General features: G+C 37.1%; 1 protein-coding gene across 7 annotated transcripts in view; it reads left to right on the forward strand.

Annotated features, from left to right (window-relative positions):
- kcnd1 (potassium voltage-gated channel, Shal-related subfamily, member 1) overlaps positions 1–12,344 on the forward strand; it is a 142,078-nt gene that overhangs the window by 14,812 nt on the left and 114,922 nt on the right. For 4 of the 7 annotated variants that reach the window (XM_087262527.1, XM_087262530.1, XM_087262528.1 and 1 more), the window contains one exon: positions 2,512–4,207. In XM_087262527.1, coding sequence (XP_087118653.1) covers positions 3,093–4,207 — 1,115 coding nt within the window. In that variant the 5' untranslated portion in view covers positions 2,512–3,092. 7 annotated transcript variants of the gene reach the window in all.

A 12,344-nucleotide genomic window follows, 5' to 3' on the forward strand; every position in this document is an offset into this window, starting at 1 on the left:
GCCTGGGTCATGCATATTTATAACAAAAATGATTTGACATTTAAAGACTCTATTCAAAGAATAAATTGCATCCCCGAAAAACTAATTACTTCATACTTTGCCACTAGCCATCAAAACACAAGCTTTTACCCATTTGTCATCAAGGTCTTAATCATTTCAAATCACTTTTATAATTATTCTTCTTCATAATTGATGATTAAACATTATTTTTCCTCAACGTTATAGTAGACAATTTACTTGCATTCATAATATAGTTTCAATCACCAAATGATGGGATGGGATGGGATGGGACGGGACGTCTCATCTTTGACACAGACAAATTGTTATTGTCTATTATTATTATTATATTATAAATTATATAAATTATTAATGTAAACCTCTTACGCATCTCAACTGCAATACTTACAATTTTTTGTCTTATTTCAGGTACAAAAATATCTAAAACATTTTTTAATCGAGAAGCATTTTTATCGACAAACAAAAAATGTGGTTTTATTTTTTAGGAATAATAAGTTAAAATTAAGTGTGTTTCCTCTAAAACAAGCGAAATAATCTGCTATTAGGGTAAGTAAAATGATCTTTTTTTCAGTTTGGAATAAGATTGTTTTACTTACCCCGTCGGCAGATTTAGCTTGTTTAAGGGGAAAACTCACTTAATTTTATCTGATCATTCCTAAAAAAATAAAATAATTTTTGAACTTGTCTATAAAAATGCTTCTTAATAGATAAAATAAAATTGTAATAGAATCATTTTACTTAGCCTAATAACAGATTATTTTGATTGTTTTTTTAATCATTATTTTTTAGGGGTTTTCGCCTTTATTGATTAGACAGTGGAGATTTACAGACAGGAACGTGTTGGGAGCAGACGTAGGGAAAGGATCGGCAAAGGACCTTGAGTTGGGAATTGAACTTGGGTCGCTGCGAGCACCTGGGTGCGGCTATTGGCGCCGACTATTTTGTTTGTTTTAAGGAAAACTCACTCAATTTTCACTCAATTTCTGCAAACAAAACAGTCTTTCACTTGTCTACAAAATGCTTTTTGATTTAAGATTAAAAAATATGTATATATTGACTAGAAACAAGACAAACTCTTAAGAAGCAAAACCATTTTTTACAGTGTCCCAGACAGAGCTTTTAAAGATTTTGATGACTTCCCCAACAGTTTTCCTTACAGCCCAGTTCCAAAAGTGTGATGGCATCCCATTGTGCTCGCAAGCAATTGAGGAAACTGAAACAAGAATTAATTTCTGCTGCTGCTCCTACCGCTGACAGAGGTGGAGCAGCATAAAAGGATCTGTTGAAAGAGTAGAGGATGCGATGTGCCTGAATGCAGTAAAGTCGCAATAAAGGGCACAAGTAGATTGTGTGATCTAGTATTGTCAGGTTGTGTGAAACCTGAGCTTTCGCCTCGTTCTCTATGACCCGTTGTAGAGCAGGATGCATTTGCAAGAGATATTAAGCTTTAAATGGATGTGTATAAGTGTAGAGAGAGAGAAAGAGGGTGGGGAGGTCGAGCAAGCAAATAAGAGAGATTGAGAGAAAGGGAGAGAGAGGGAAGCAGCGCACGAATGCAACAGAGCAGCGGAGGAGAGGAAATAGAGAGAGAAGGAGGACTAGGCGTTACGCTCGCTCCTTCACAAGCTGCCTGCGAGATGCCAGGACTGCTGCAGAGAGATTGCCGTTTCTTTCCTTTTTCTTTCTTTCATCAGCTTTGTGTTGCGGTGAACTCTTCATCCTCTCGTCTCTCTCGGAGGTAAAAAGTCTCTGCAAGACAAATCATTACTTATTGTCTCCGCTGGCAACTTGCTTGACTTTTATTTATTTTTTTTATCTTCTGTTATTTACAGCTCTCATTGATTTCAGGAGTCACTTTACTGACGTGCATGTTAGGAAATCCAGAAGCACTTGCGTTAGCTTTGTGAGTCTGTGTGAAGCTATATTGATGCTGAAGTGAAAACCCCCAGAATTTACTGTTGTACGTGCATGTTCTTGCGCATGGTGCAGGAGGTGTAGAGTAATGCGTTATTGATTTTTGATTGTGAGGAGCATGTTGTGTGCATTATGTTGGGACTGGGCTGGGTCACCTGTTCTCTGCGTGGACCCTTGAGGGGAACAGCCGCCGAGCGTGTATGTGATAGTGCCCTAAAAAGTTTCTGGAGGTTTTAAATAGTATTACGCTGAAGCATTTAGATGCAACAGGACGTTAAAAGTGGGAAACACATTTATGGAATTGCATTTCTATTTTCATTCATTAATGAAGGTGTTTTTATAGATCGTTATTTACATAAATGTGCATGTGTGTCTATTTAAATGTTTTCATGATGGCATCTCTTTTTTTCCATGCAGTGTAAAGCATGAATGACTTTAGCGTGACAGATCTCATAAACAGACTGTGAAGCTTATTTATTTAAACAGTCTCTGACGTAAAGCTAGCTGGTGAAAGTAGCTATGGTGTCCCATGTTGCTTTCAGGCGTCATCTAAGGTTTTGTTGTTTGATTTCATGACAGGTGCATGAAGAAACGGCCGTACATGGAGTCCAGGTGCCTTTGGTTGTGAGATCTGAATGTCTTCTGTGCCTCTTGTGAAGACTGAAGAAAGGAAAGGAAGTAAATAAACAAATGCAATTCTTTAAAAAGGAGCGAGGACGCCTACAAATGGGTTGCAGTAGTGGAGATATAGTCTCCCGCTAACTTTGGAAAGCCTCATCACAAACTAAGAAAAATTTGAAACGGCACAGCGCAGCAACAAATCAGTATTCTCCTACTGACCCCTGAAAGAAATGGCCAAGAGGGTTAACCCTTTATCTGGCTGAGTTGACTCTTTAGGCAGCCACAATCTCCAAACAAAACAGGGTCATTTTGGAATGTTTTTTGATATATAGAGATCATAAGATGGAGATTTGACAGCCTTCAATTTTGGTAGCAGATAATAAAAACCTACACTTTCTAGTGTATCGCAAGCCGAAGTATACATAACTAACAAATCTGAGATGCTCAGCTCGGATGATTAGCTCGGAAAGACTCCGAAAATCTTCTCAGGTCTGACTGGCGTTTTCCTGCTTTAATTCCTTGACAACGTTTCGTTAAAGATGGCTGCCGGAGTGGCAACATGGCTACCGTTTGCCAGGGCAGCAGCCGTTGGCTGGCTTCCCCTGGCCAAGAAAACCATGCCCAAACCACCAATAGACAAAAAAAATCGCAACGATGAGATCCTGTTTGTAAATGTGAGCGGACTCCGCTTCCAGACATGGAAAAACACGCTAGACCGATATCCCGACACTCTGCTGGGCAGCTCGGAAAAGGAGTTTTTCTACAACGAGGACACTCAGGAGTATTTCTTCGACCGGGATCCAGAGATGTTTCGCCACATTTTGAACTTCTACCGAACAGGCCGGCTTCACTACCCCCGGCAGGAGTGCATTCAGGCCTTCGACGAGGAGTTGGCGTTCTACGGCATCGTGCCGGATATTATCGGAGACTGCTGCATGGAAGAGTACAGGGACCGCAAGAAAGAAAACCAGGAGCGTTTGGCAGTGGACACGGAGGCGGAGATGGCGACAGACACCCCTCTGCCGCCACACAGCACGCATCGGGAACGCTTGTGGCGTGCGTTCGAGAATCCCCACACTAGCACCATGGCACTGGTTTTCTACTACGTCACCGGTTTCTTCATCGCCGTCTCAGTCATAGCAAACGTAGTAGAGACCGTCCCATGCCGACCGCTCAAAGGCAGCAAGAAAGACTTGCCATGCGGAGAGAAGTACTCGCTGGCGTTTTTCTGCATGGACACGGCCTGTGTGCTCATCTTCACCTTCGAGTACCTCATGAGGCTTTTCGCCGCCCCTAGCCGCTGCAAGTTCATGCGTTCAGTCATGAGCGTGATTGATGTGGTCGCCATCATGCCCTACTACATCGGCCTTGTCATGCCAGAGAACGAGGACGTGAGTGGTGCGTTCGTCACACTAAGGGTGTTCAGAGTCTTCCGGATCTTCAAGTTCTCCCGTCACTCTCAGGGCCTGCGGATCCTGGGTTATACCCTGAAGAGCTGTGCGTCTGAGCTGGGCTTCCTGCTGTTTTCCCTCACCATGGCTATCATCATATTTGCCACCGTCATGTTCTACGCTGAGAAAGGCACCAAGGGAACCAACTTCACCAGCATCCCAGCCTCCTTCTGGTACACCATAGTCACCATGACAACGCTTGGGTGAGTCCATTCTGCTTTTTGTGTGTGTTATCTACAGCTTGTGATGTTTCCAATTGGTGTTTTATACACACAGAGAGGGTTTCTGTGTTTGTCTGGATTGCAGTGAAGCGGGTTCCATGTAGATGAGATCCATTAAGAAGTTTATGGAAAATTCCCAAGCGATCCAAACCACTTACTGCTTCATTGCTCATTTATGATGCTGACAGTGTTCTTATATAGAAGTTCTACCAAAAGTTTTGTGGTGATGGTTTTGTCTTTATAGCTGTTGTGTAAATAGCCTTACAGGTTTCTTTTAAATTTTCTCTCTCTGATGCATCTAATTGGTTGTCAGCGTTCATGTTTGGTATTGCAGAATATTTTTTATTATTTTGCTGTCTCTATATTTAGCTTTCAGTTTCTATAAATATTTTATTATTATTATTATTATTATTATTAAACATAATAAACAAACTTTTTTGTCTCCCCATTCCAGTAATACAGTTGCTTGTTTATGTTAAAAACACACATTTTCCCAAGTGATCCAAACCACTTACTGTTTCATTGCTCATTTGTTATGCTGACAGTGTTCCCATATACTGCAGAAGTTACTATAAAACTTGGTCTGCATATCTGTTGTGTATATATATATATATATATATATATATATATATATATATATATATATATATATATATATATATTTATGTTAGTGCTGAACAAAGATTAATCGTGATTAACCACATCCAAAATAAAAGTTTGTTTCGACCTAAGATATTTATGTATATTCTATATATAAATCTAAAACACACATATAATAAAATAATAATAAAATAATAATTATAAAAGCGTACAAACAAAATAATATATATAAACGTTTTCTCAAATAGATGCATGCATGTGTGTACTAATATATACATAATAAATATACAATAAATATTACATATTTATTTTGTACGTAATTATTTTTTGCCCAGCTCTAATATATATATATATATATGTATATATATATATATATATATATATATATATATATATATATATATATATATGACACTACATTTATTTCAACGGCATAGTCGTTAGTATAAAAAAGAAAATCAAACACAGAGTCTCACAAACCTTTCTGTAGAAGGAACTACTTTATTCGACTACTCATTCACGTCTGCAGCTGACCATCAGATCAGCAGAAATTGTTGCTACTTCAACGTCACTTTAGAGCTAGTATTTGATGATTTTCTAAAGTGATGACAAAACAGGTAATTTTTGCTCACATTTTAAGATTATTAGGTTGAACGGCATGAACTGCCACTAGTCTATAGAGACTTCCTAGTATTTCTCTGTTGCAATTGGGATTTTACAACAATTAACCTGGAAAAAGCCGGAACAAAACAAACACTACCAGTTTCTTTGGTATAAATACAGCACTAAAAATACTAAAGAGACTTAGAATGTCACTTACCTGATTTAGAACGATTTGTTCCGCTGTAGTTTGAAACTTTCGCTGAGAAAATTTTTCTCCCCTAAGGACTTATTATGCAGTCTCTGTCGCCATCTTGTGGCGGAACATCAACCGTCACTTTCTTTCCTCTGCTCAGAAAAGCTGATGGTGGCTGATGCACTAAATTGCATGCTCCGAAATTATAAATATTTAAATAGACACCATCCTTATAAAAAACTGCATAGTTGCAGTCTCAATACTACATCCTCGACTAAAAAAGCCTTTAAAAAAAGCCTTAAAAGTACATTATGTTGTCCAACAGCTGCAATATTTGTCAAACTGTAGAGTGTCCTCTGCTTTTCTCTGTATGTGGGTGGAGTAATACGTAATACACAAGGGTGAAGGGTGAAAAATACAATAGTATCTAGATGCAGCCTTTTTGATGCAAGCTGAGATTGCATCACTCAGCGATGCAATGTCAGACACAATGCACTCAAAGAAGTGAGTGACGTCGCTGTGACGGGTAGGGTTCGGGGTGGGGTTAGGTGAGCCCATTAAAAAGCATTGGATGCAGCTCAGATTGCACTGCACCAGGTCTGCATCTAGACCCCTCTTGAAAAATATGGATTTTAATATATATTTTTCTCCATATGTTATTTGTTCCATGTTATTATTATTATTATTAATATTATTATTATTAGTATTTATTTATTATTATTATTATTATTATTATTATTATTATTAATTCAATAAAGTAGTATTTATTCAATTTCAGTATTAATAATATTTTTATTACAGTATGTGAAACAGTATATATATATGTAAACAAACAAACAACATATAATTAACTTTTTTTATTTGCATAAATCACCTGAATTTATGTTGAAAGGTTCCAGAAAGCCTTCTATTCCCTCAGTTATGTCCTGAATCAATGTATGTTTCTCTGTAGTGAATGATTTGCTCATAAACCGAGCTGTAAATGAGTTATGCGTTGTTTCTGCACAATGGTCTTCAGCCACGTTTCTGCCCATTGGTTTGCTGTCAGGCTTTAGGGAGTAGAAATGACAGAGTCCAGTTTTCTCTTGTTCATTGATACAGTTTAATCCCTCAGCGTGATGGATGAAGAGTGGAACGCTGTGTCACTGCGCTCCAGAGTAGAGGATGAGGAGGATAGATGAAGAATTGTCCATTTGTGTGCGCGTGTGTGTATTTCTTTAACTTTCTCCCGAAGCATTTGGCTGTTTTGCAAAATATCATTTCTTTTTGTTGTTGTTGGGTAGAAAACACCCACACAGATGCAAAGAGAATAATTCAGATGTTGCACAGTATCGTGTTGCAGATTATAGCACATGTAGGCTGAGTTTGGAATGTCATACTATAAACATGCTACTATTTTTGCTAAATGCACTGCTATAGTATGCCTATGTTAGATTTCTGAATGGAAGACCTGAATGAGTGCAGAAAAAAGTACACCACATACAAAGGGCTTGAATTGAACTTCCATGGCTTGTGTTACAAATGTAAAGACATCATTATCTACTGGTTATTCTATACCAATGCTGCTGTTTGAACCGGTGTGAGGCAAGACTCTTGATTCCACATGCATTTTCCGTGATTCAGTCTTAAGCTCTTTATGTATAGTTCACTTTGATTTTTTACACTATAAAAGCAATTGAATTTTTAAAGGATGGTTCACCCAAAAATAGAAATGACCACATCATTTACTCTCCCTCATGTGGTTTGCAACCTCTATGAACTTCTTCTGTGTTCTTGAACACAAAGGAAGATGTTGCTAGCACTTATCAACTGCCATAGTAAGAAAAGATGGAAACTAATAGGTGCCAACAGCTAGCATTTTTCAAAATATCCTCTTTTGTGTTCAATAAAAGAAAGAAACTCAAATATTTTGAACAAGTGAAGGCTGTGTAAGTAATGGCAGAATTAAAACTTTTGGGTGAACTCTACCTCTTTAGCTAGGGAAATGGGGTTTGACATTTAAAGTTACAATTCAAATGAATTGACATATGCAGTGAGTGAAGTGTAAAGACTTGGGATGTCCAGATCCGATTACGTGTTTGGAAATCGGGCCCGATCACACGGTTTCAGACTCGATCGGAAACGGACATTACCTCCGGATCTGGACTCGAATATATATCTGTATAAATTAGCGATGCAACGATTATAAATTTTGGTTGTATGATTCTGAGAAATTGTATGAGTCTGAGAAATAATCATGGTTTCACAGTTATTATGCATTCATTAATTTCAAACCCCACTAGTTTAGAAAATAAGATGAAAACTTATATTTACAGTGTTATTTATTGCTACTCAGTAACTAATACAGCACAAAATAATATAAAAAAACAAATAAACAATAGTACATTTCTCTCTTTGTGCTTAAAAATAAGTGAATGTTTTTGACATTTAAACAGAAATAATTTTACACTGTAAATAAATGACAGAACATTCATTCATTCATTTTCTTGTCTACTTAGTCCCTTTATTAATCCAAGTCGCCACAGCGGAATGAACCGCCAACTCATCCAGCACATTTTTACGCAGCGGATGCCCTTCCCATCTTTGGGAAGAATCCACACATACATTCACACACACACTCATACACTACGGACAATTTAGCCTACCCAATTCACCTGTACTGCATGTCTTTGGACTGTGGGGGAAATTGGAGCACGCAGAGGAAACCCACGCGAAGGCAGGGAGAACATGCAAACTCCACACAGAAACGCCAACTGAGCCGAGGTTCGAACCAGCGACCCAGCGACCTTCTTGCTGTGAGGCGACAGCACTACCTACTGCGCCACTGCCTCGCCCTGTCTTAAACATAATAGTTTAATTTTATAATTATGAATAGTCATATTCTGAAGTCAACATTGTACTGTGAATTAACAAACAGGAAATATTAAAGGTCTGTTCAAGTCCACCATAATACAAAATTGAGCAGCATTTTAAGCAACAGTAGACCAACACATAGTCCTAATATTATTCTTGTTGTTTTACCATATGTTTGAGAATTAACAATAATAATAGGCTAATCATGTTAACCTTTATTTTACATTTACAAAATTGTGAGAAAGAATTGTGATCTTGATTTTAAGAAAAAAAAAACGTGATTCACATTTTTTGCCATCGTGCAGCCCTAATCTGCAGCCAGTATAGCGGACGGGTTTAGATATCAAATTTGCATTATTGTTAATGATGACCTATATCTGGTCTTCCTGTGCATTATGTAAATGTGTGAAATACCATATTACTCACAATATTTGAGCTTATCGTGCAAATGTCAGGAGCTGTGTAACAACCCTTTCAAGCAATACATCATACTGCTTACATGATCATCACGCACACGCGTGTATATTACCTGCTATCAGGTTTTCAGCAGTTTTTCATTAAATGACAGGCACACTTTATACATTAATCTTCAGTGGTTTCTCCAGGGATGCTGAACATTGGAAGAGAATGATAACTGGATCTGAGGAGAAGCCTATATTTTATATAAAACTGTGTATACAGTATATTGAACTGTGTATATAATACGATCTCTTCCACCTGTTATGGAAAGCCAAATGTATAATCTCTATTATATTATTAGATTTGCCGATCTCATGAAGGCGGCGCTATAACAGATGGTTCTCATTAATGTTAGATGTCTGTGCATGTATATTGAAGTGGATCAAAAACGTATTTCTAGAGAAGATGAATGCGTTGTTCAATAGTTTTAGGACAACTTTGACAAAAGGTTTTCATCCACTTCAGCTGACTAGTGACTTCTATATACAGTATATATAAAGTGGTGTGAAAATGTTTGCCCCCTTACTGTAACCTTAATGTTTCGGATCATCAAGAAGATTTAAATAACACAAGTGAACACATCATGCAGTTTTGAAATGAAAGTTTTTAATATTGAAGGAAAACAAAATACAAAACTACATAGCCACCCTTAGCAGCAACCAAACATTTTCAATAACTTGCAATGAGTCTGTTACAGTGCTGTGGAGGAATTTTGACATGCTCAACTTGGCTGAATTTGAGTAATTCAGCCACATTGGAGGGATTATGAACCGCTTTTTTTTTAAGGTCATGCCACAGCATCTCAATCAGATTTAGGTCAGAACTTTGGCTAGGCCAAAGTCCATTTAGTTTTTCCTCAGCTATTAAGAAGTTGAATTGCAGGTGTGCGTTGGATCCTTGTCTTGTTGCAGAAACCAAGTTCACTTAAGCTTGAGGTCGCTAACAGACGGCTGGACATCTCCTTCAGGATATTTTGGTACACAACAGAATTCATGGTTTCATTTATCACATCAGAAGTCATCATTTCATTTAAGTCATCCAGGTCCTGAAGCAGTAAAAAAGCTGCAGACCATCACCACATCATTTTACGGTTAGTATGGTGTTCTTTTTCTGAAATGCTGTTACGTTTATGCCACATAATGAGACACACACCTTCCAAAAAGTTCAACTTTTATCTCATCAATCCCAAAAGTCATGGCGATTATCAAGATGTTTTCTGGGAAAACTGAGATAAGCCTTTATATTCTTATTACTGAGCTGTAGTTTTCATCTTGGAACTCTGCTATGCAAACCATTTTTGCTCAGGCTCTTTCTTATGGTGGAGTCATGAACACTCACCTTAACTGAGGCAAGTGAGATTTGCAGTTCTTTGGAAGTTGTTCTGGGGCCTTTTGTGACTTCTTGGAACAAGACTTTTCTGTTCTCTTGGGGTAATCTTGGTCAGCCTGCCACTTCTTTTTAACAGGATGCATACATTTTTCCACACTGGGCTATGTAGTTTTGTATTCTGTTTCGCTTAATAATAAAAACTTCTTTTCAAAACTTCAAGTTTACTTGTGTTATCTTTAAATAGTATTTAAATTAGTCTGAATTAGTTTAAAAGTGCTTTTTCAAATATTACTTTATATGTAGTGTGGCGGCGCAGTGGGTAGCGCTCTCGCCTCACAGCAAGAAGGTCGCTGGTTTGAACTGGGTCAGTTGGCATTTCTGTGCGGGTTTCCTTCAGGTGCTCCGGTTTCCCCCACAAGTCCAAAGACATGCGGTACAGGTGAATTGGGTAAGCTAAGTTGTCCGTAGTGTATGTGTGTGAATGAGAATGTATGGGTGTTTTCCTGTGATGGGTTGCAGTTAAAAAGGCAATCCGTTGCATAAAACATATGTTGGATAAGTTGGCGGTTCATTCTGCTGTGGCGACCCCAGATTGATAAAGGCAAAAGAAACTAAATGAATGACTTTATATGTAGCATGTAAAATGAGTAGAAGGTTTCCGGTTTCTCTCCTAACCTGAAGTAAAAAATTTTGGAAATTAGCAATAAAAGAAAAAAATTCTAAATGCAAATTAGATGCTTTCCATAAAGTTGTTAGAGCAGCTGACTCTGTAGTATTTTTAACCTAGTAACCAACAGTAAACAAGGAAAGTATAATTTGGGACAGCTAAATAGTTTACATGGGTGTAATGTTCGCAATGTCCACGTTTATTTGGCAAATTCTTTTTCGTCTTTTCTTATTTTCAGTAATCCTTCAAAACCACCTCAAGGGAGAGTAAATAGTTTTTTGTGAATCCGTTTTTATTTGAAATTTAACATGTTCATTACTCATTTCCTATACAATACTTAAAAATGTGCATTAACACAGGGTGATTAAAACCTCAACTTTTAAGCCTCAAATGCTGTCGTTCTGGATGAGGTCTGGAAGAGTGTGGATTGTTTTTGACTTTTCATAACAATGCAGTTTTCAGTGTTGTAAATACAAATTCACTTTTCATGCACTTGTAAACGATAAGAAAGCATGTCTGAATCGATCTGTAAAACCAACCCACACCACAAAAAATGCTTAGCTTAGAGTTTTTGTCTATTTTTTGTGTCAAATATGAGATTTTGTTTTAAATAAAAAATAGTGTCTTGTTTTCAAACATAAGAAGTAATAATTAATTGAATTTTTAGTTAAATCAAGCTAAATTATCTGTCAATGGGGTATGCAAAAAATATTATTTCAAAGTGAAAACAAGATTCTTTTATTTACCCCAATTGGCAGATTATTTGGCTTGATCTAAAGTAAAACTCACTTAATTTTGAAATATTATTTCTGATTATTAATAGTATTGCTTGCTTTTTGATTGTAAAATTCGGACTAAAAACAAGGCAAATACTTTGAGTAATGAATTTTTTGCAGTTCAATTGGTATGCTCATATCAATAAAGAGCATAAGTTCAGATATGATAATGTGCATTGGTTTTCTGATGGTATAAGTGTCAATCACAACAAACTAAGCCATGTGACCAATCAGAGCAGGCTCTCGAAAAAGCGGGATTTAGAGAGACTGGGTCTTTGAATAAATTGCTTCAGGCTATGTGAGAAAAGAGCTGATGTGCATAATATGAATTTCCAAGTGGTTTTTTGAATATTGCTTGATGTAAGCAGTTGAGAAAAAAAGGCAAACTTTAAATTTTAGCTTGTACATTTTGGATCTATGGTGGCGTACATTTTGTGGTTTGTTAAGAATCAGTATGGTACTTTGTTTAAAAATTATTCTTTTTTTGTTTTGTTTTTCCCTTATGGATAGTATGTATGGAAACACATTTTGTCCAAAAATAGTTTTGTTTTTCCTATTATATGAACAGCTTATAACAATACTTAGCAACCAATAGCAGAACAGCAAGTCCTGAGGAGGAGGGGATAAAGATAGTGGACA

This window comes from Danio rerio, chromosome 8 (assembly GCF_052040795.2).
Source record: "Danio rerio strain M-AB ecotype USA chromosome 8, GRCz13ab, whole genome shotgun sequence".
Taxonomy (NCBI): domain Eukaryota; kingdom Metazoa; phylum Chordata; class Actinopteri; order Cypriniformes; family Danionidae; genus Danio; species Danio rerio.